This window comes from Rhinolophus ferrumequinum, chromosome 2 (assembly GCF_004115265.2).
Source record: "Rhinolophus ferrumequinum isolate MPI-CBG mRhiFer1 chromosome 2, mRhiFer1_v1.p, whole genome shotgun sequence".
NCBI classification, from domain to species: domain Eukaryota; kingdom Metazoa; phylum Chordata; class Mammalia; order Chiroptera; family Rhinolophidae; genus Rhinolophus; species Rhinolophus ferrumequinum.
This window is the reverse complement of record NC_046285.1, coordinates 842,766-866,440: the sequence shown is the minus strand read 5'-3', so window position 1 is coordinate 866,440 and position 23,675 is coordinate 842,766. Positions and strand designations below refer to the sequence as shown.

At 46.3% G+C, this 23,675-nt stretch overlaps 1 protein-coding gene across 1 annotated transcript in view; it reads left to right on the top strand.

The window, feature by feature from the left end:
• NUP210 (nucleoporin 210) overlaps nucleotides 1–23,675 on the top strand; it is a 138,480-nt gene that overhangs the window by 27,989 nt on the left and 86,816 nt on the right. Inside the window, exons 2-3 of the mRNA XM_033127109.1 lie at nucleotides 4,266–4,402; nucleotides 5,969–6,100. Coding sequence (XP_032983000.1) covers nucleotides 4,266–4,402; nucleotides 5,969–6,100 — 269 coding nt within the window. The remainder of the gene's footprint in view (nucleotides 1–4,265; nucleotides 4,403–5,968; nucleotides 6,101–23,675) is intronic.

Genomic DNA, 23,675 nt, shown 5'->3' with positions numbered 1-23,675 from the left:
AGAAGTAGATGGCGGATTGCGGATCGTGTGGCTCCTGCTTCCTGTATCTCCAACCCAGCCGCCAGCAAGACTGTAGTGATATGAACCTCTTATCCATGGCTCCATTGGTTTTCCTTTTTGGCCTCAACATATCCTGCATTCTTGTGCAGGGAGTGGGACCAGAAACCCCGCATGACATACAGGAAAGTTACAAACATAATACAGAGAATTCTTATATACCTTTTACCCAGCTTCCCCTAATGTTAGCATCTTCCATAACCAGGATCATTTGTCAAAATGAAGAAATTAACATTGGTACATGACAATTCATTGGACTCTAGACTGAATCTCACCAGTTTTTGCACTAAGGTTCCTTTCCTGTTTCTAGATCCAGTCCGGGATCCCACATTGCACTTATTTGTCCTATCTCCTGTAGTTTTTCTAATTTGTTCTCGTTTCCACAGTCAGTTTTGTGTGTGTGTATGTGCACGTGTGTGCACACGTGTGTGGGAGGTTTGACACCCTTTGAAAATGCTCTTCGAGTTCCACAGTTGTGCCAATTAAATGGGGTATGTTTCTAGCATGGCGTGAGCTTTTTGCCACAGGCACCTTCTCTCTCCTCTTGTCTCTGTGTGTGATCCTGACCTCGTTCTTGTCTGCCCTTAGTCTCTGAAACTCTTCTCAGAATCTCTCAAGGAGGGGAACACAGATGCATCTCCTCAGCGGCTTAGATTTCTTAACTGTTGGTGAAGTTTACTGAGTGCTTGCAGTAGAGGTGTCGGTCCGCCTCAGGGGGCCCTGCCAGCAGCTTAGCCCGTGTCTGTAATGTTTGTGCGCTCAGAGCATCCTGACATGTGTTTGTGGTTGCTGCTGTGCCCACCTGGCTCTGGCTGAGACACTGGTGTCAAGCTGGAGGATTTGGAAATGTCCATTTGAGTGCATTTCATACCATTACTTTTGAACTCCAGGCAGTTTCTACATGTTTTCTTCTGGATACCCCAGAGCTCTGATGTTTCTGTGAGTTTAAGCAAAGGGCAGGAAAGAAAGCAAAGACTCAGAGTGCCTGCTTGGGGTGGGTGCTGAGTCAGCCCTGGAAATGAGCACTGGACATTGCACAGTGGGTCTCCTTCCCTGGTCCTCAGTAACACGGTCAGCTCACTGAGGGCAGCGCCTTATTCTCTGCTCTACAGATGGACATCCAATTAGAATGTGCACCTGCTCAAGATCCCCAGTGACTTGTTGTGCCCTCTGAATACATCTAAGCGCCTTACTGTGGTCTTCCATGCCTCTCTGCTCTCCTCACCTCCCATCTCCTAGACCTCAGCTCCTCCCTTCTCCTGGACCTCAGCTCCTCCCTTCTCCTGGACCTCAGCCCCTATTGTCTCCTGGACCTCAGCCCCTATTGTCTCCTGGACCTCAGCTCCTCCCTCTCCTGGACCTCAGCCCCTCCCTTCTCCTGGACCTCAGCCCCTGTTGTCTCCTGGACCTCAGCTCCTCCCTTCTCCTGGACCTCAGCCCCTCCCTTCTCCTGGACCTCAGCCCCTGTTGTCTCCTGGACCTCAGCTCCTCCCTTCTCCTGGACCTCAGCTCCTCCCTTCTCCTGGACCTCAGCTCCTCCCTTCTCCTGGACCTCAGCCCCTGTTGTCTCCTGGACCTCAGCTCCTCCCTTCTCCTGGACCTCAGCCCCTCCCTTCTCCTGGACCTCAGCCCCTGTTGTCTCCTGGACCTCAGCTCCTCCCATCTCCTGGACCTCAGCCCCTCTTGTCTCCTGGACCTCAGCTCCTCCCTTCTCCTGGACCTCAGCTCCTCCCTTCTCCTGGACCTCAGCTCCTCCCTTCTCCTGGACCTCAGCTCCTCCCTTCTCCTGGACCTCAGCTCCTCCCTTCTCCTGGACCTCAGCTCCTCCCTTCTCCTGGACCTCAGCTCCTCCCATCTCCTGGACCTCAGCCCCTGTTGTCTCCTGGACCTCAGCTCCTCCCTTCTCCTGGACCTCAGCCCCTCCCTTCTCCTGGACCTCAGCCCCTGTTGTCTCCTGGACCTCAGCTCCTCCCATCTCCTTGACCTCAGCCCCTATTGTCTCCTGGACCTCAGCTCCTCCCTTCTCCTGGACCTCAGCTCCTCCCTTCTCCTGGACCTCAGCCCCTCCCTTCTCCTGGACCTCAGCTCCTCCCATCTCCTGGACCTCAGCCCCTGTTGTCTCCTGGACCTCAGCTCCTCCCATCTCCTAGACCTCAGCTCCTCCCTTCTCCTGGACCTCAGCTCCTCCCATCTCCTGGACCTCAGCCCCTATTGTCTCCTGGACCTCAGCCCCTATTGTCTCCTGGACCTCAGCTCCTCCCTCTCCTGGACCTCAGCCCCTCCCTTCTCCTGGACCTCAGCCCCTGTTGTCTCCTGGACCTCAGCTCCTCCCTTCTCCTGGACCTCAGCCCCTCCCTTCTCCTGGACCTCAGCCCCTGTTGTCTCCTGGACCTCAGCTCCTCCCTTCTCCTGGACCTCAGCTCCTCCCTTCTCCTGGACCTCAGCTCCTCCCTTCTCCTGGACCTCAGCCCCTGTTGTCTCCTGGACCTCAGCTCCTCCCTTCTCCTGGACCTCAGCCCCTCCCTTCTCCTGGACCTCAGCCCCTGTTGTCTCCTGGACCTCAGCTCCTCCCATCTCCTTGACCTCAGCCCCTATTGTCTCCTGGACCTCAGCTCCTCCCTTCTCCTGGACCTCAGCTCCTCCCTTCTCCTGGACCTCAGCTCCTCCCTTCTCCTGGACCTCAGCTCCTCCCATCTCCTGGACCTCAGCCCCTGTTGTCTCCTGGACCTCAGCTCCTCCCATCTCCTTGACCTCGGTCCCTCCCTTCTCCTGGACCTCAGCTCCTCCCGTCTCCTTGACCTCAGCCCCTGTTGTCTCCTGGACCTCAGCCCCTGTTGTCTCCTGGACCTCAGCCCCTGTTGTCTCCTGGACCTCAGCTCCTCCCTTCTCCTGGACCTCAGCTCCTCCCTTCTCCTGGACCTCAGCCCCTGTTGTCTCCTGGACCTCAGCTCCTTCCATCTCCTTGACCTCAGCTTCTCCCTTCTCCTGGACCTCAGCCCCTCCCGTCTCCTTGACCTCAGCCCCTGTTGTCTCCTGGACCTCAGCCCCTCCCTTCTCCTGGACCTCAGCCCCTGTTGTCTCCTGGACCTCAGCTCCTTCCATCTCCTTGACCTCAGCTCCTCCCTTCTCCTGGACCTCAGCCCCTCCCTTCTCCTGGATCTCAGCCCCTGTTGTCTCCTGGACCTCAGCCCCTCCCATCTCCTGGACCTCAGCCCCTCCCATCTCCTGGACCTCAGCCCCTCCCTTCTCCTTGACCTCAGCCCCTGTTGTCTCCTGGACCCCCGGGGCTCGCACTGCGCTGGCCCTGTCGGGAGCGTGCCGAGCTGCTTTCCATCCCAGGCCTTTTGCTGACTGTCCCCTGCTGACACGCCAGTATCAGCCATTGAGAGGCCACCTCGGGAGGCCCCCCTGAGCGCCTTATCTGCAAATCGCTGTAAGGACATGTGGTCACCCTGCGCTCGCCGTGCTGTACCCCCTCTGCTCTCACCCACCTGCTCCCATCCCACCTGGACTGACAGCTGTTGTTACCCTGTGTCATAGGTGAGAAACCATGACACTAACCCTGGGTCCCTCCCAGAGTCCTGCTGTCCCTTCATCCTGGACTTCTGCAGGCCTGGCTTTCCATGGGAAGCGGTCCCACCGATTTTGCTGATTCATGAGTGTGTGCTGATCTGCCTTTCTCGCCGTGTTATCAGGATGTCACCTCTGTCACACGGGGACTATTTGTTGTCGTTATTATGGTTGGTCTTCTCCAGGTTTGGTGCAACCTATTTGGGGATGGGAGCTAATATCAGAGCCTGGTGTGTGCCACACCTGGCATGGAGGTCAACAGAGATAAACCGTGTCTCCTCCTCAGCAGAGACCACAGGCAGTTTTCCTCCTGGTGCAGAATGACTTCAGGTACCAAAGAATAGTTTTGTAAGGTGACTGTCAGCAACACTGAGTGACTTCCAAGTCTTCGGTCCCCTGTTTGATGATTTCAGTGGCGTAGTCTGTGCAGAGGGCCCAGGCCCTCAGTGCCGTCTTCCTGGTGGAGGGGCCCTTGGCCAGCCCCGTTTCTCTGGTCTGAAGCTGCTGGAGACTGCCTACATTTTCTGTGTTTGAGTCTAGGACAGAGCCCCAGATGGGGAGCCGTGCCTTTGGCTTCTGGTCTCAGGTGTGCTTTGTAGGGTGACTCCAGAGAGTAAACTCTTGTCTTCTCCCCACAGGTCCTCGACCCGGCCAGAGGTGGCCAGCATAGAGCCGCTGGGGCCGGATGAGCGGCAGTGCTCCCAGAAGGCCGTGGTGCAGGCCCGCCTGTCCCAGCCCGCCCGCCTGACCAGCATCATCTTTGCCGAGGACATCAGTAAGGCTTCGAGTGCTCTGTGTGGTCCCTGGGCCACGACATGGGAAACACCCCACTGAGATGTTCCAGAGCCCGAGGCAGTGGTCTCGTTCTCTTGTTGGGTCAGAGGACGTGGAGGGGGGGGTGTCGGGAGGCACTGGGCAGGCAATGCTCACCCTGGTCCCTCCTGCCAGCACTGCCTGCTGCTTTCCCTCTCGTGCAGGCTGGCTTCCACTCCACAATTATTATTTGTTAACCCAAATAATTCTTAACATGTATTGAGTCAAAATGAAGAAAGCTGGTGAAATCCTTTCACTTCCCCATATTTAATTTACCATATTATGGTGGTAAAATGCTTAGAAAACAATATAATGTTCTATCATGCTTTTCTCCCACCTAACATGATATGAAAAGTTTTCAATCTCATAGAATTACTCTTAGTGGCTGAATAATATTCTTAATAGGACATTTAGATTTTCAGATGTTTGTTTCAGTGCTATATAGAAAAATAAATATTTTTATACAGAAAACAATTTGGGGTTCTTTTATGTTATTTACAGCCAAGGATAGATTCCTAGTTTTACTGGGTCACAAAGCATATGAATACTTTTAAGGCTTTTGATAAATGGGGCTGTGTGCTCTCTAACGGCTACCATTTATAGCACCATTTATATGGTGCCTTAAGAATGTTCAGAGGGATTTGCTGTTACGTGCTGTTACTTTTACACTAGAGAATTCTCCAGGTAATGCCATTTACTTGTCTCATTTATAGAGCAAGTACTGTGTTTCCCTGCAAATAAGACTGGGTCTTACACCGTATTTCTGAAAATAAGACCGGGTCTTATATTAATTTTTGCTCCAAAAGACACATTAGGGCGTATTTTCAGGGGATGTCTTATTTTTTCATGTACAGCAATCTACATTTGTTCAAATACAGTCCTGTCATCTTCTGGAACATCGTTATCATGTACTAAATGCGTCCTTCTGGCTGACGATCAAAGCTGGGGCTTGTTTTCAGCGTAGGTCTTATTTTCAGGGAAACACGGTAAAAAATCTGTGCGCAGGTGCCACAGCCCTTTCTCCTAGGGTGCAGCTGATAGTCTTCTGTAAGAACACCAGTGCAGATAAACGAACACCACCAGGTGAAATTCCTGATCTCAGTGCAGGGACGGGCATCGGAACAGCACGGTGTACTTGAATGCTGACTCGCTGTCCTATAGCCCTTGCCGTGTACCATAATGGCTACACCCTGAACAAAGCTAGGTTTTCTTAGAGGAGTTTTTTTTTTTTTTTTGCACACAGCTTTAAATGCTGGTGCTTGCCTTGGAAAAGCACAGTGGGCAGAGAGCATGCCTGCCAAGCTCTTGCTTGCTGCAAGTGCATGACTCCTTTTGAAGGGTGAGTGTGGTCAGCTGCTTGGCTTCGGGGGCTTAGTTTGGACCTTCCAGCCCCGTTTCGTGGTGATTGTTTTGTTGGCTGTTCTAGTCTTTGCCAAAGTGTAAGACCCCCTGAACTGCGAAGCCCTGGAAGTGTGGTAATGGTCAGGACACCGCCCTCCGCCTGACCCCTCTGTTCCTGTCCATTCAGCCACGGGCCAGGTCCTTCGCTGTGATGCTATCGTGGACCTCATCCATGGCATTCAGATCGTGTCCACAACCCGTGAACTCTACCTGGAGGACTCCCCGCTGGAGCTGAAGATCCAGGCCCTGGACTCCGAAGGTGAGGACGCCCCCTGGTGGTCTCTGTTTCTCTCTCCCCTTGGGTCGGGCGCTGTTCCTCACATAGGGCTGCTCCAGCCAGAAGGTGAAGTTGGTGTGGGGTGGGGGGAAAGGCCTTGAAGAGTGTCAGACCGCCTCTGAAGTGGACCCCAGGCCCTCAGGGGCAGTGGGGTCATGGCCGCCCCAGCTGTGCACTGGTCTGTACAGCAGGCCTGTGAGTTGAGACCTTCTGTAGCCCCTGGAGGCTGACTCCACGCCTGTACACGGGGATTATGCTAAAGTGGGTCTCTGGGAAGCGACATCGGAGTGTGTGAGCAGTGATCCGAAGCTGGGAGAGGTCGTCGGTTACCATGCTGCAAACAGCGGGAGGCATTCTCCTTGCTCGGCTTGAGGGCCGGTGTTGGCGTCCTGGTCCGGACTGCAGTGGCTGTATGTCTGCGTGTGTGAGCGCAATGGGCCACTGGGTCCCGGCTGCGCTACTGGTCCCTCCTACGCACCACCCTGCACTTCTTCACTTCACCAGAGTTGAATATTGGCTTGTTTTGGGCTGAGACTCTTCTTAGAGGATCTATTCTGGCAGTAAGAAAACTGTTTGGCTGTAGCCTGACCTCTTTGTAAAGTAACAGAGGGAAAATTTATAGGTTAATTTCTTTTCAAATTTAATTTGTTTTAAATTTATTTTTCCATTACAGTCAATATACATATTAGCTTCAGGTGTACAACATAATGATTAGAGATTTATATACCTTACAAAGTGATCACCCAGATAAGTCTATGATGTAGGTTAAGATTCTTTTTGAAGGAACTACGTCAGGCAAAAGGTGCCTGTAAGATGAAGGATCTTCCAAAGCTTTAAGTTGAAACCAAGTCTCACCTTGTCTTTGAAATCTTCCCTGACAGAGTGGGAAGATTCCCCCTGACTCCCAACTTTTAAAAAAATTTCTGGATTGGGCTTTCTCAGCCTAGGCAGTATTGGGCCCAGAGAATTCTTGGTGGTAGAGGCTGTCCAGCACACCCCTGGCCTCTGCCCCCTGGATGCCAGCCTAACAGAACTCCCCATGTTGTGACAGTCCAGAGTATCTGCAGCCATTGCCAGATGTGCCTTGGAGGGGGCGGAATCACTGTTCTGGAGCGTCTGTCCTGTTCTTCCTCCCGCTGTGTGTGCATTCATCACACGAGCTGCCTAACTTCTCTGTTTTCTGGGCTGTGACACTGACAGTCGTGCTTACTTGGCGGTTGGAAGGACTTGGTGGGAAGTGTAAAGGCTTAGCTCTGCGTGGCGCGTAGTGGGTGCTCTGTAAGCCACGTAGCAGGTGAGCTTTTTACCTGTTGAGCATTCTGCCAGGTTCTGGGGGTCCTGCAGGGGAAGCAAGGGCCTGGCCTCTGTCCCCAGAATCTCAGGCTCTGGAGGAGGTCCACCTGTAAGTGCCCGTGTGCATCTCAGCAGGTGCTGTTCATGCTCAAATTGGATGCAAAGTGTGAGGCAACCACGGAGCTGGGGAGCCAACCCCTGGGAGTGTTGGAAGTTGGGTGTGGAGAACAGCGGTCAGGACACTTTTGTTGTTGTTGTTTTTTAAAATTAAAGTTTATTGGGGTGGCAGTTGTTAGTCAAGTTACATAGATTTCAGGTGCACAATTCTGTAATACATTATCTATATCTCACATTGTGTGTTCACCACCCAGAGTCAGTTCTCCTTCCATCACCATATATTAGACCCCGTTTACCCTCTTCTAGAACCCCCTTACCCTCTGGTAACCCCTAAACTATTGTCTATGTCTGAGTTTTTGTTCCTTCATTTGTTTGTCTTGTTCTTTTGTTGTTTTCAGTTTTATATACCACATATCAGTGAAATCATATTGTTCTTTTTCTGTCTGACTTATTTTGCTTAGCATTATAATCTCAAGATCCATCCATGTTGTCACAAATTTCATCTTTTCATCTATTTCACCTTTTCTTACCGCTGAATAGTATTCCATTGTATATTATACCACAACTTCTTTATCCATTCATCTATTGAAGGACATTTTGGTTGTTTCCATGTCTTGGCCACTGTAAACAAAGCGGCAATGAACATTGGAGCACACGTGTCTTTATGTATAAATGTTTTCAGATTTTTTGGGTAGATACCCAGGAGAGGGATTGCTGGGTCATATGGTAATTCTATTCGTAATTTTTTGAGGAACCTCCACACTGCCTTCCATAACGGCTGCACCAGTCTGCATTCCCACCAACAGTGTATGAGGGTTCCTTGTTCTCCACAGCCTCTCCAACACTTGTTACTATTTGTCTTGTTGATGGTAGTCATTCTGACTGGGGTGAGGTGATATCTCATTCTGGTTTTTATTTGCATTTCTCTGATGATTAGTGATGTCGAGCATTTTTTCATATGTCTATTTGCCATTTGTATGTCCTCTTTGGAGAAATGTCTCTTCAGGTCCTCTGCCCATTTTTCAATTGGGTTGTTTGTTTTTTTGTTGCTGAGTTGCATGAGTTCCTTGTATATTTTGGATATTAGCCCCTTATCGGAGGCACTGTTTGCAAAAATCTTCTCCCATTCAGTTGGTTGCCTCTTTATTTTGTTGATGGTTTCTTTTGCTGTGCAGAAGCTTTTAAGTTTGATATACAGGACAGTTTTTTAGATGGCACAATAGTTGACTGAGTCTTGAGGATGTGGGGTTTGCCAGGGAGGGAAGGTAATTTTATTTTCGAATAGACTGACGCTCAGACAGGGGTGGGATGCGATGTAAAGGGTCCTATGTGTCAGATATGGGATTTGCACTTGGTCTTAGAGCAGACAGAGCTGAGGAAGGGGTTTGTGTAGTGAGGTGATAGGAGCTTGTCTGCAGGACTTTGGGGTGAGGTGGGGGCGGTCATTCGCTGTTCTTGGGAACAAAAGACCAAAGTCTGAGGCCACACAGGTGGCAGGTACCCCTCTGAACACTTTCATCTTCTAGTTCATTTCATGTCCAGGTGCTGAGACTGCAGCACAGAGTGGACACACACACACCCATACACATGCACGTACACATACGCACATGCATACACACATGCAAACACATGCACACATTCACACGCTCACATGCACGTACACACATGCATACACATGCACACAACGCTCACATGTGCGTGCACACGCACATGCGCACACTCACATGCACGTACACACACATACACACATGCAAACACATGCGCACACTCACATGCACGTACACACACATACACACATGCAAACACATGCACACGCTCACATGCACGTACACACATGCATACACGTTCACATGTGCGTGCACACGCACATGCATACACACATGCACACACTCACATGCATGTACACATGCACACGCTCACATGCACGTACACACATGCATACACATGCACACACGTACACTCATGCATGTACACACATGCACACACATGCAAACACATGCACACATGCACACGCTCACATGCACGTACACACACACACAGACAGACATGTGGGTGTGTAGCAGAGCAGACCATGAGCCCACCCTGGTTCCAGAGCTCACTGTCTTGGCCAGGGGGTAGCAAACTTTGTGAACAGCAGATAGTAAATGTTTTAGGCTTTGCTGTCCATAGTCTCAGCTGTGCCACTGTCACTCTAAAGCAGTCATAGATGATGTGGGTGTGGCTGTGCTGTAATAAAACTTTACTTAACAAAAAGTGGCTGTGGCCAGATTTGGCCCCGGGGCCGAGGTTTGCCCACCCCTGCTCTTGACCAGTCTGTTCTACTTCCTATCTTAAGTCGCTTTTTTCAAAGATTTGTTAATTTTTCTTGAGATTTTATACCGTGAAACTCACCTGTTTAAAGTGTCCAGTTCAAAGGTTTTAATCTATTTACAAAGTTGAGTAAGATCGCCACTGATTTGAGAACACTGTCATCACTCTGAAGAAGGAAGCCCGTGTCCGTCCGTACTCTCCAGTCTTTCCTCTCTCTGCCCCTCGCAACTACTAACCTGCTTTCTATGTAGGTTTGCCTGTTGTGGGAACTCCATACAGCTAGAATTGTACTAGTGTGACTGACTGTTACTGAGCATAATGTGTTCACGGTTCATCCATTTTGCAGCATGCATCAGTACTTTGTTCCTTTTTATGGCTGAGTAGTATTCCATTGTATGGATGGACCACATTTTGTTTATTCATTTATCCGTCCATGGATATTTGGGTTGTTTCACCTTTGGCTACTGTGAATAGTGCTGCAATAGTGTGAATAGTGAACATTCGTGTACAAGTTTTTGTGTGGACGTATGTTTGAGACACACCCAAGAAATGTCTCTTGGGTGTAGACCCAGGAGTGGAATTCTGGGTCATAGCGCAGCTCTGTTTAATTTTTTTGACAAACCAGACTTTTCTTCCATAGCAGCTGCACCATTTTACGTTCTCAGCAGCAATGCATGAGTTCTTGTTTCTCCATATCCTCACTTGTTATTGTTCATCTTTTTTGTTATACATAAGTCATTTGTAAGTCACTTTTATTTTTCTCCTTTTTCCCTGTCTCTGTCTTTTTCCCTCAAGCAGTTGGTGGCAATGTTAGCATCAGGCCTTCCCATGCAGACGGATACCTGGGGCCCTGGAAAGTCGGCTCTCTCACTCTTAAGGCCCAGGAGTCCAGTCCTAGAGTAGAAAGTCCAGGTTCACCAGCTGGCTGACAAACACTGGATCCTTCACTAATAACCCAGATCACCTCCTGTGCAGTAGGCAGGTGATTCACCTGTCCCACTTTCTAGTGGATCATCCCTGCCCAGAAGTACTTGGATTAGAACCTTATTTCTCCCTTCTTTCCCTGGACCCTGTGTCTTCTTTACTGGTCACAATCTCCTTTGTGAAGGTGAACTTGACCCTTGTAACCTTTGAGGACCTAGTAGTCTCAGAAGGGATATACTCGTATGTTATCTAGACTGGCAGGTGTTTGTTAAACATGACTGCTCGTGGCTCAAGAAGCATTGTTAGGTGCCCTTTGTGTGCCATGCACTGTGCCTGTCCCCTTACAAGTGCAGTCTTTTACCCCCAGTGGATAATGCCCATTGCATAGACAAGGAAGCTGAGGCCGAGAGAGCCTGAGTAACTTGCCCAAGGTCACACAGCTCATGGCTGGTAGAGTAGGGGTTGGAATTGAGGATGTCTGTCTGTTACCTGGGCTCTTGTCCACCAGGCCGCACTGCCTGTTTCCTGCTGTGGCATGTTTCATGGGTGTGGGAGGCCCTGCACAGGGCTGGGCTCCACCTTTTTGGCCTGAGGCCATGTGCAGGGTGCCTGCCTCAAGTTAACATTTCCTGCCCACACATACTGCCCACATATACCGCGTGCATGGCAGAGCCGAGCTAGCTCAGGGGTCACCAGAGTGCCCCTCCTCTCCTTTCCCCTGTCCCCTGTACTCATGCTGTATGCTTTGCCTGGAGCACCTTCTACCTTCTCCTCTTGGTCTCTGCTCTCATGGCCTTGGTCCCTCTGGGTGTTCCCTCTCAGACAGTTTTTCCTCCAGGACCTCACCCTGCCTGCCAAGGAGGCATCCATCCCTCCAGGCTGAAATCCTACACCAGTTCACTGGGTGTGAGGCCCTCTTTAAGTTGTCAGGTACAGCACCTGGAGGGCAGAAAGGGTTGACTTCATCCTTTTGGACTTCTGTGTTGGACACTGGACTTTGGGCCCAGCCAGCATCCGGCAAATATTTGTTACGGTGAATTGCTCAACGTTTTCCTGCTGCCCCTGGGCTGGGACAGGGGAGCTGCCTCCTCCCGAGACGGGACCTGGGCTTTCTTCTCAGTCTTAGCACGTGGCTGTGAGGCTTCAAAGTTACAGGTTCCATCTGTACCACGTAGTATGCGTTAAGAGCTATATTTTGAAGGTGAAAAGCAAAACTTTAGGCAGAAGTTTCTTGAAAACATTCTTTCCCACCTTCCAACCCTGCAAATTCCTGCTTATCATGTCAGTGTTGGAATCTGGTTTTGGCTGAGAGGTGCCTCCTCGCTGACCGCACTGTGGGAAGTCACAGTGAGTGAGCTGGTGGTTTAATTTTGTCACCTAGACGTCGGTCTTCCCTTCCTGTCCATATGGCCAGTTTCACATAGGCCTCGTGCTTGGAAGGGGCCCGGGCTTGGTTTAATGCATGTCTACTGCCATCTTGAAATTTTTAATTCATTTATCTTTGAACCTGTGTTCTGTGAGTGGAGTCTGATGAGACTGTGGAGTGTGCATCGGGGGCTTAGAACCTCAGTAATTTGAAGTTCTGCTTGCTGCCACCTCCCTGCCCCCTGGGATGGGTTCTCAGGCACCTGCTTCCTGTCCCCTGATATCCTGGGCCCTGCCCAGCCTCTCCCTTCCCGTCCTGGCCCTGTGATGACTGCCACCTTCCAATCTGGTGGGGAGGCTGGGTGCATGTGCCCCAGGGTATGTCGGGGTGCAATGTGGTGCTGGCATCCCTGTCCTGGGCTGGCAACACCAGGGCAGGTCTAGTCCAGAGGATGCATCTCACTTACCCTAATCAGGTACCGAGCACATCCTGGTGCACAGGCTTAATGGTGTGTCAGCAGGACATGGGCGGAAGAGATACCTGACTCAGTTTCCCTAGAGCCTGCTCTAGCCCGGCTATGTTGTGTTGGTCTAGTAGCTGGCAGGAGGAGAACCGGGTGGGCCCACATGTGGCCCAGATTGCAGGGCAGGGCCTCTGGGTGCCTGTGAGGCTCTGCACTCACGCTGGGGCATCCCAGCTCCCCAAGCGCTCACCAACTCAGGCCAGCCTGCCTGGGGGCCTCCTCTGTCTCCCCCACCTTCCCAAGTCTGACTCGTTTGGGGCACTTGCCCCTGCCTTTTGTGGGAGGGGGTCCCACATTTTCATTTGTATGGAGTCCTACAAATTCTGCAACCCATCCTGCATGTGCCTCTGCCCAAGTTGGTGAAACTGCTGGAAGCCCCAGGTCACTCTGCTCTTGGAATCACCACACATTCATCGTTCTTTTCTTAAAGATTTTTATTAAAATACAGCTAGCATGCATATTATATTAGTTTTAGGGGTACACCATAGTTATTCACATTTATATACCTAAGGAAGTGATCACCATGATAAGTCCAGCCACCACCTGACACCGTACCACGCTATCACAGTATTATTGACTGTATTATATTCCCCGTGCTGTACATTACATCCCCAAGACTTGTTTTATACCTGGAGATTTGGGCCACTTATTCCCCTTCACCTTTCCCCCACCTTTATTAGTTTTTCAATTACAGTTGACATTAAATATTGTATTACTTTCGGGTGTGTAGCATAGTGGTTAGACATTTGTACAATTTAAGAAGTGATCCCCCTGACTAGTCCAGTACCCACCTGGCACTATACATAGCTATTACCACATTATTGACCATATTCCCTATGCTTTGCTTTGCATCCCCATGACTATTCTGTAACTACCAATTTGTACTTCTTAATCCCTTCACCTTTTTCACCCTGCCCCCGAACTCCCCCAGCTGCCACCCCAAAAAATCTAGTACCCACCTGACACCATACATAGTTATTACAATATTATTGACTATATTCCTTGTGCTTTACCCTACATCCCCATGATTACTTTGTAACAACCAATTTGTACTTTTTAATCCCTTCCCTTTTTCTCACCTACAGACCCAAACCCCTCCCATCTGGCAACCATCAAATGTTCTCTGTATCTATAAATTTGTTTGTTTTGTTTGCTTATTTTGTTCTTTAGATTCCACATATAAGCAAAATCCCATTGCATCTGTCTTTCTCTGTCTGACATACTCCATTCGGCACAAACTCTCCAGGTCCATCCACTCCACTGCAGATGGCAAGGACCCACTCCCTTCCCTGGCCAAGCAATATTCCATTGTACATATGTACCACCTGCTCTTTATCCATTCATCCATCGACCGACACCCAGGCTGCCTCCAAAATCTTGGCCAATATAAACAATGCTGCAATGAACATATGGATGCACACGACCCTCAAAGTAGTGTTTTGGGTTTCTTCAGAGAAATACCCTGAAGTGGGATTACTGGGTCCTTCTTTGTCTCTTGTTATAGCCTTTGTTTTAAAGTCTATTTTGTCTGGTATAAGTATTGCTACCACAGGTTTTCTTTGTTTTTTTTGTTTTTTTCATTTCCATTTTCATGAAATATCTTTTCCCCTCCCTTTACTTGCAGTCTGTGTGTGTCTTTCAATTTGTAGTGAGTCTCTTGTAGGCAGCATATGTAAGGGTCTTATTTTCTTATCCATTCAGGCACCCTGTCTTTTTTATTATTATTAGTTTCAGGTATACAAAACAATGTAATGATTAGACATTTACACACCTCACAAAATTATACCCCAACAAGTCTAGTACGCATCTGACATTGTACATAGCTATTACAATACTATTGATTACAATACTATTGATTACAATACTATTGATTACAATACTATTGATTATATTCCCTAAGCTGTACTTGATATCCGTAACTATATGTGTGTGTGTGTCTATATGCACACACACACACATATATATGTTGCCAAAAGATGTATACACATTTTAAGAAAAGAAAACTGTATTAAAATTGTAATACTCAATATATACCGATAACAAAAGATGAATACAAGTCACATTTGACTTCTGCAATTACTAGAGGTGCTCAAAGTGGTTACCATCAGCGTTTGGACATTTCTGATTACAGCAAACTACTGCTTGAGCGACATTGACCAAAATTTCCACTTGTATACATTTTTTTGGCACCCCCGATACACACACACACACACACACACACACACACACACATTTGTAGTTGACATTCAATATTACTTCATATTAGTTTCAGGTATAGAGTGCAGTGGTCAGGCATCTACACAGTCTATGAACTGACACCCCTGATAAGTCCAGTACCCATCTGACACCCTACATAGTCTCTACAACATTATTGATCATATTCCCCACACTGTATTTCTCATCCCCGTGACTATTTTGTGACTATCAATTTGTACTTCTGAATCCCTTCACCTTTCTCACCCAGGACCCTAATCCCCCTCCCATTTGGCAACCATCAGTTTTTTCTCTGTGTCTTATGAGTCTATGTCTGTTTTGTTTGTTCGTTTATTCTGTTCTTTAGATTCCATATGTAAGTGAGATCATGTGGTATTTGTCTTTCCCAATCTAACTTATTTCACTTAGCATAATATCTTTTACCATGTTTCCCCAAAAATAAGCCCTAGCCGGACAATCAGCTCTAATGCGTCTTTTGGAGCAAATATTAATATAAAACCAGGTCTTATTTTACTATAAGACCAGGTATAATATAATATAATATAATATAATATAATATAATATAATATAATATAATATAATACCAGGACTTATTTTACTGTAAGACCGGGTCTTATATAATGTAATGTAATGTAATGTAATGTAATATATAATATAATATAATATAATATTGGGTCTTATATTAATTTTTGCTCCAAAAGATGCATTAGAGCGATTGTCCGGCTAGGTCTTATTTTCGGGGAAAGACGGTAGGTCCATCCATGGTATTTCAAATGGTAAGATTTCATTTTTTTTTCTTATGGCAGTGTAATACTCCATTGTATAAATGTACCACCTCTTCTTTATCCAATCATCTATTGATGGGCATTTTGGTTGTTTTCATGTCTTGGCTATTGTGAGTAGTGCTGCAGTGAATATATGGGTGCATATATTTTTTTCAAATTAGTGTTTTGAATTTTTTTGGATAAATACCCAGGAATGGAATTGCTGGGTCATAAGGTAGTTCTATTTTTCATTTTTTGAGGAACCTTCATACTGTTTTCCATAGTGGCTGCACCAATTTATAATCTCTCCAAGAGTGCATGAGGGTTCCCTTTTCTCTGCATCCTTGCCAACACTTGTTGTTTGTTGATTTGTTGATGATGGCCATTCTGACAGATGTGAAATGATACCTCATTGTGGTTTTTATTTGCATTTCTCTGATGATTAGTGATGTTGAGCATCTTTTCATATGTCTGTTGGCCATCTGTATGTCCTCTTTGGAGAAAATGTCTATTTAGGTCTTCTGCCCATTTTTTTAATTGGATTGTTTGGGTTTTTTTGGGTTTTTTTTTTTTTGGTGTTGTGTTATATGAGTTTTTTAAAATAAATTTTGGATGTTAACTCCTTATCAGGTGTATCATTGGCAAATATCTTCTCCCATTCGGTAGGATGTCTTTTCATTTTGTTGATGGTTTCCTTTCTGTGAAAAAACTTTAGTTTGATGTAGTCCCATTTGTTTATATTTTCTTTTGTGTCCCTTGCCCGAGGAGATAATCTCAGTGAAAATTACCGTTAAGGGTAATGTCTGCGAGTTTACTTGCTGTATTTTATTCTAGGAGTTTTATGGTTTCGGGTTTTACATTTAAGTCTTTATTCCATTTTGAGTTTATTCTTGTATATGGCATAAGAAGGTGGTCCAGTTTTATTTTTTTGCATGTATCTGTCCAGTTTTCCCACCACCATTTATTGAATAGGTTGTCTACACCAATGTAAATTCTTGCTTTATTTGTCATAGATTAAATGACCATGGATTTATTTCTGGGCTCTCTGTTCTGTTCCACTGATCTATGTGTCTGTTTTTATGCCAGTACCATGCAGTTTTTATTAATATGGCCTTGTAATAAAATTTGATGTCAGGTAGTGTGATATCTCCAGCTTTGTTTTTCTTTCTCAGGATTGCCATGGCTATTTGGGGTCTTTTATGGTTCCATATAAATTTTAGGATTATTTGTTCTAGTTCTGTGAAAAATGCCATTGGTGTTTTGGTAGGGATTGCATTGAATCTGTAGATAGATAGCTTTGGGTAGTATGGACATTTTAACTATATTAATTCTTCCTATTGGTGAGCATGGTACATGTTTCCATTTATTTGTATCTTCTTTAATTTCTCTCTTCAATGTCTTACAATTTTCTGAGTACAGGTTTTTTACTTCCTTGGTTAAATTTATTCCTAAGCATTTTATTTTTTTGATGCAATTGTACATGGCATTGTTTTATTAATTTCTCTTTCTGATAGTTCGTGATTGCTGTGGAAAAATGCAACTGATTTCTGAATTTTAATTTTGTATCCTGCTACTTTAGTAAATTCATTTATCAGTTCTTATAGTTTTTGATGGAACCCTTGGGGTTCTCTATATAAAGTATCGTGTCATCTGCAAATTTTTACTTTTTCCTTTCTAATTTGGGTGCCTTTCATTTCTTTTTCTTGTCTGATTGCTGTGGCTAGAGCTTCCAGTACTATGCTGAATAAAAGTAGTGAAAGTGGGCAACCTTGTCTTGTTCCTGATCTTAAGGGGAATGCTTTTATCTTTTCCCCATTGAGTATGTTGTTAGCTGTGGGTTTGTCATATATGGCAAGATATTATGTTGAGATGTGTTGCCTGTTTTCCCTCTTTGCTGAGAGTTTTTGTTATAAATGGATGCTGGATTTTGCTAAATGCTTCTTCTGCATCTATTGATATGACCCTATGATTTTTCTTTTCTTTTTTGTTTATGTGGTGTATCAGCTCAATTTGCAGATATTGAACCCATCTTACATACCAGCAATGAATCCCACTTGACCGTGGTGTATAATCTTTTTAATGTATTGCTGAATTTGGTTTGCTAATATTTTGTTGAGGATTTTTGCATCTATGTTCATTAGGGATATTGGCTTATCTTTTTTGTTGTTGTTGTTGTTTGGTTTTGGAAGCAGAGTAATGATGGCCTCATGAAATGAGCTTGGGAGCCTTCCTTCCTGTTGGATTTTTGGGAATACTTTAAGGAGAATAGGTGTTAATTCTTTTTTGAATGTTTGGTAAAATTCATTTGTGAAGCCATTTGGTCCAGGACTTTTGTTTGTTGGGAACTTGTTGATTACTGATTCAATTTCATTGGTAGTAATTGGTCTGTTCAGATTTTCTGTTTCTCTTTGATTCAGCCTTGGAAGATTGTATGCTTCTAGGAATTTATCCATTTCTTCCAGATTGTTGGTGTACAGTTGCTTGTAGTATTTTCTTAAATTTTTTTTTTATTTCTGTGGTGTCCATTGTCACTTCTCCTTTTTCATTTATGACTTCATATATTTGGGTCCTCTCTTTTTTCCTGATGAGTTAGATTAAAGGTTTGTCAGTTTTGTTTCTCGTTTTAAAAACACCAGCTCTTGGTTTCATTGATCTTTTGTATTGTTTTTTCAGTCTCTATTTTATTTCCACTCTGATATTATTTCCTTCCTTGTACTCACCTTGGGCTTTATTTGCTGTTCTTCTTCCAGTTCCCTTAGGTGTAAAGTTAAACTGTTTACTTGAAATTTTTCCTGTTTCTTGAGGTAGGCCTGCACTGCTATGAATTTCTCTCTTAGGACTGCGTTTTCTGTGTCCCATAGAGTTTGGGTTGTTGTGTTTTCATTTTTGTTCGTCTCAAGGTATCATTTGATTTCTCCCTTGATCTCATTGTTAACCCATTAGTTATTCAGTAGCGTGTTATTTAGCCTCCATATGTTTGTGTATTTTTCAGGTTTTTTTTTCTTGTAATTGATTTCTTGTTTCATACCATTGTGGTCAGAGAAGACACTTGATATGATTTCAATCTTACATTTATTGAGACTTGTTTTGTGGCCTAACATGTGGTCTATCTTGGAAAATGTTCCATGTGCACTTGAAAATAATGTATATTCTGCTGCTTTGGGGTGAAATGCTTTAAAAATATTAATTAAATCCATTTGGTCTAGTGTGTCATTTAAAGCTGCTGTTTTCGTGTTAATTTTCTGCCTGGAAGATCTGTCCATTGGTGTCAGGGGGTGTTAAAAGTCTCCTACTATGATTGTGTTACTGTTGATCTCTGCCTTTATGTTTGTCAGTGTTTGCTTTATATATTTAGCTGCCAGCCATCCTGTCTTTTGATTGGAATGATTAATCCATTCACATCGAAAGTAATTGTTGATAAATATGTAGTTATTGCCATTTTATTATTCACATTTTTTGTTTTTCCTGTCTTAAAGAAGTCTCTCTAACATTTGTTGTAATTCTGGTTTGATGTTGATGAACTCCTTTAGCTTTTTCTTATCTGGGGAACTCTTTATCTGTTCTTCGATTCTAAGTGATAGCTTTGCTGGGTAGAGTAATTTTGGTTGTATGTCCTAGCTTTCAATCAATTTGAATATTTTGTGCCAATTCCTTCTGGCCTGCAAAGTTTCTGTTGAGAAATCAGCTGACATCTTATGGGAGCTCCCTTTTAGGTAACTATGTGCCTTTCTCTTGCTGCGTTTAAGATTCTTTGTCTTTAACTTTTGGCATTTTAATTATGATTTGTCTTGGTATGAGCCTCTTTGGGTTCATCTTGTTTGGAACTCTCTTCACTCCTGGGCTTGTGTATTTATTTCCTTTGCCAGGTTAGGGAAGTTTTCTTTATTTTGTATTTCTTCAAATAGGGTTTCAATTCCTTGGTGTCTCTTCTCTCTTTCTGGTACTACTATGATGTGAATGTTGGTACACTGGATGTTGTCCCAGTGGCCCCTTAAACTGTCCTAATTTTTTAAAATTCTTTTTTTTGTTGTTGTTGTTTTGATTGGGTATTTTCTGCTACCTTGTCTTCTAAATTGCTGATTTGAGCCTCTGCTTAATATATAATCTACTGTTGATTCCCTCTAAAGTACTCTTCATTTCAGGTATTGTGTTCTTTATTTCTGACTAGGTCTGTTTTATGTTGTCTATCTCTATTTTTATGTTTCCTATCTCTTTATTGAAGTTCTTCCTGAGGTCACTGAGAATCCTTATAATCAGTGTTTGGAACTCTCTGTCTTGTAGATTGCTTGTCTGCATTTTGTTTAGTTCTTTTTCTGGTGTTCTTTTCTTTCACTTGGGCCATGTTTCTTTTTCTCCCCATTTTGGCTGCCTCACTAGGTTTGTTTCTATATATTAGGTAAAGTTGCTATGTCTCCTGGTCTTAGTAGAGTGGCCTTATGTGCTAGGTGTCCTGTGTGGCTCAGTGGTCTTCCTGGTCACCTTAGTTGTGCACTCCAGGTGTGTCCCTTGTGTGGGTTGTGTGTGCCCTCTTGTTGTACTTGAGCCATGGTTGCTGTTGGCACATCAATGGGAGGGATTGACCCTTATGGTGATTGGTTGTGAGGATTGACCATGACTACAGTAGAGGAGCTGTTGTGCAGGGGTTGAGCCTATTAAGCAGGATTCACTTTAGCAGGCTCTGGTGCCTGCCATATCTGCCCTTTGGGTGTGTCATCCCCACAGGTGGTGGGGGTGATGCTCTGGCTGGATCCAAAAATGGCTACTGAGTATATGAGCCCTGGGGCCTCCAGGGAGGGATCCCACCGCAGGCCAATTTCAGCTGCAGCTTGTGCCCTGTCTGGGGCCACCTGGCATGAGCCATAAAGCATTCCTCAGGTGGCTGCCACCCACCCTGTGCTTGGAGGTGTTTTGAGAGGCCAAGACTGTGAACTGTGACTATTGCTACTACCAGGCTTAGAGCTGCTCAGCCAGAGGTAGAGGACATGCCAAAGCCAGATGCTCCTTGTTTGGGTTTTGTGAACATTTGAGAAATTTTAGGAACATCCACAGCATAAGCCAAGACAAGCCTTTATATAGAAAAGCCACTAGAAGTGGTTTAGGTAGGCCAAATGTTGGATGGGGGTGGGTCTCAGGGAATCAGCAGGGCGGGGAGAATGATCAGTGTCAGCCAGATTGATAGAGACTCTTCATGGTGGCTGCCTGTGTCTGCAGGCAGAGTGGGGAAGGGCTCCACAAAGAAACTATGGATTCTGCCAGAACTTCTGTCTGGGAGAAAGCTGCCCCGCCAGCCATCACCTGGAAGCCAGACATTTCAGTTCCTCCCCGTGTGTCCCTGGCACGTTTAGAGCCGCTGCCCCAGCACTAGAGCTCAGAGCAAAAAAGTCCATCAGCGAGTAAGTCTGTGTGTGGACCCTTTAAGAGGAGCACCTGGGACTGCAGCCACCCTCATCTTACTCAGCCACAATCTTTACTGGTTTTACAACCAGAAGTTATGGGGACTTCTCTCCCCGGCACTGAGACCCTGGGCTGGAGAGCCTGGTATGGGGCTGGGACCCCTTGCTCCTCTGGTGGGGACTTCCACAGCCAAGTTACCCCTTCCGATATGTAATGGTCACCTGAGGGGTGGGACCAGCCCGTTCCCTATCTCTGAACCTCCTACAAGTCTTGAGGTGGCTTCTTGTGTATGTCCTTAGTTTTAGTGCTTTGGTTCAGCTGGACTTCAGATGATTCTCAGTGATGGTTGTTCTGTAGTTTAGTTGTAATTTTGATGTGGTTTTGAGAGGAGGTAAGCACAGCATTTACCTACTCTGCCGTCTCGACCGGATCTTCCATTCATCTATTCTTTCACATTTGACCATGGGAGACATGCAGGAGAGACTGAGGTGGGGGCAGCAAAGATGCTAGAAAACAGCTCCATGTGCAGCCACTGACCTGTATCAATACAGCATTTCCTGTTGCCATTTTCCATGTAAGAGACCCCAGCAGGCCTCCCTCAGCCTCAGTCCCCTGTCCTCAGAAGGCTGTAGTGAACAGTAGTTGCTCCCTGGTGTTGGCTGGCACAGCCCAGGCACCCCGCTGGGGTGCTTTCTCCATTTGATCTTCCCAACAACTCTGTGGATTGGTATTTTCATTCCCATGTCACAGAAGAGAAATGTGGTGCTTGGAGATAACCTGGGTAGGTGTTCAGTATACTGGTGGTGTTTGAATGGAAATGTTTTAAGAGAGCTTTCATATTGAATTTCTGGCCATCCATTCACAGTCTACTGTGATAATAGAGAAATTTATTTTTATCCTAACTGAGCAGTTTGCAGAGTCAGCCTGTTTGGGTCTGCCACTAAAAGGTGGGAGTTTGGGCTGGGTTTGCTTTGTGTATCCCATTTTGGCTTAGTGGGTGGAAGAAGGTTGTCATGGTCAGAGTCGTTAAACAGAGGACTGGTCTGTACTGGAGGTGGTGAGCTGCTCATCATGACGGTGTGCCAGAGGGACGTGGGCCTGAAGCAGGGAGTGCTGTGCTTGGTTGGACCCTTGCAGCCAATGTGCTTCACTGGTGTGAGTTTTACTATCTGTCTTCTTACCTAATACCCAAATATTGGGAATAAAGGTTACTTTAGTCAAAATGCTTTGAGATTTAAGAAATCACAGACCTTTTGTTTGCCCAAAGTCATTTATTGAGCATCTACTATGTGTGTCAGGCCCTATTGAGGCCTCACTGAGGATACAGAGGTAAGTGGGACAGTCCCTGTCTCCCGAGTCCCCGGTGAGCGACAGCACTCAGACAGCTAAGCATGGTGCGTGCAGTGGGAGGGCTGTGCATGGGCTCTGAGAGTGTGGTCCACCTGCCCGCTGGGCGGGGTGCTTGCAGGCTCTGTTTTGTGGGGAGGAGGCTGAAGGGTCCCTGTGGCTGCCTCCCTCCATTTCCACCCTGTCCTGTTCCCTTTTGTACCCTATGTGTTTTTCATTGTCTACCAAGGAGGGAACTGGGTGAGTTCTCGCAGCAGTTGGGTATTCTGGGTCCTCCCTTGGAGCTCTGAGAAAACAGCTCTCCAAGCTTTGTCCATGGTACCTGGGTTTCCCTTCCCTTCCTCTGATCAGTTGCCAAAGTCGATGGAAAGACATCTAGGGAACTGTAAGGAATAGCCTCCCTCCATAATAGTTGCCCTGAAAATTAGTGGCAATGACAATTTTCTGAAGCTTTTGCTAAGCTCTGTTTAATTTGACGTCCGAGATCTCACAGGAGTTGTGGGGGGTGTAGGAGCCCAGGCCCCCCTCACTTTAAACACCTTGCCCTGTGTACTGTCGCTTTTCTAGGCCCCAAGTGCTCTGTTCTGGGAGCTTGTGAGGCAGCGAATATAGATGGAGGTGGACTAGGTATGGGATGACAGGGTGTGGCGGACATGGCACACCTGAGACCATGCCCCTCCCAGGGAGGCTGAGCCAGCCTCTGGTCACCAGAGCTAATAGAGTCCAGGAGGCTGCATCGTCAGACTTTTCAGGAGAACTTGGACATTGGATTTATGTGTGGCATTTCTCAATTTCAAAGGGTGAAAACTAATTCAAAAATGTAAAAGCAACTTTGGGAGCAAAGCAGAAGGATGTAGAAACCAAGAAACCCAGAGCCCCTGCTAGATCAGCATTTGAGCCACCAGTTTTTCTCTCCCGCCATGTTCCAGGGCGTCCATGTGGAACCAGGCTTTGGATTTACACTAAGACTGTGTTACCCAGTGTTTCAGACCCATTCTGAGTCCTGTTCCTCCAAGAATCATTGCCACTCACCTGTTGGGCCTGCTTGTTCTGACATCCTGTCAAAAGGTGCAGAGACACAAGCCATGACTGTGGAGCCAAGACCACCTGTGTGCGCCTTTCCATTTCTACCCGGGGACCCTAGGAGTCTCCGTGTCATGGTGAAGAGACAAGAATAGTCATTTGAAACCTAATAGTTACAGAGTTTGGCCCCTCATCTGCCATGTCTCTCCCTGCATGGGAAGGTGGTAGGAGGAATGAATGAATCAGGTCTCAGGAGCTGGACCCTAAACTGTGGAAGTGCTT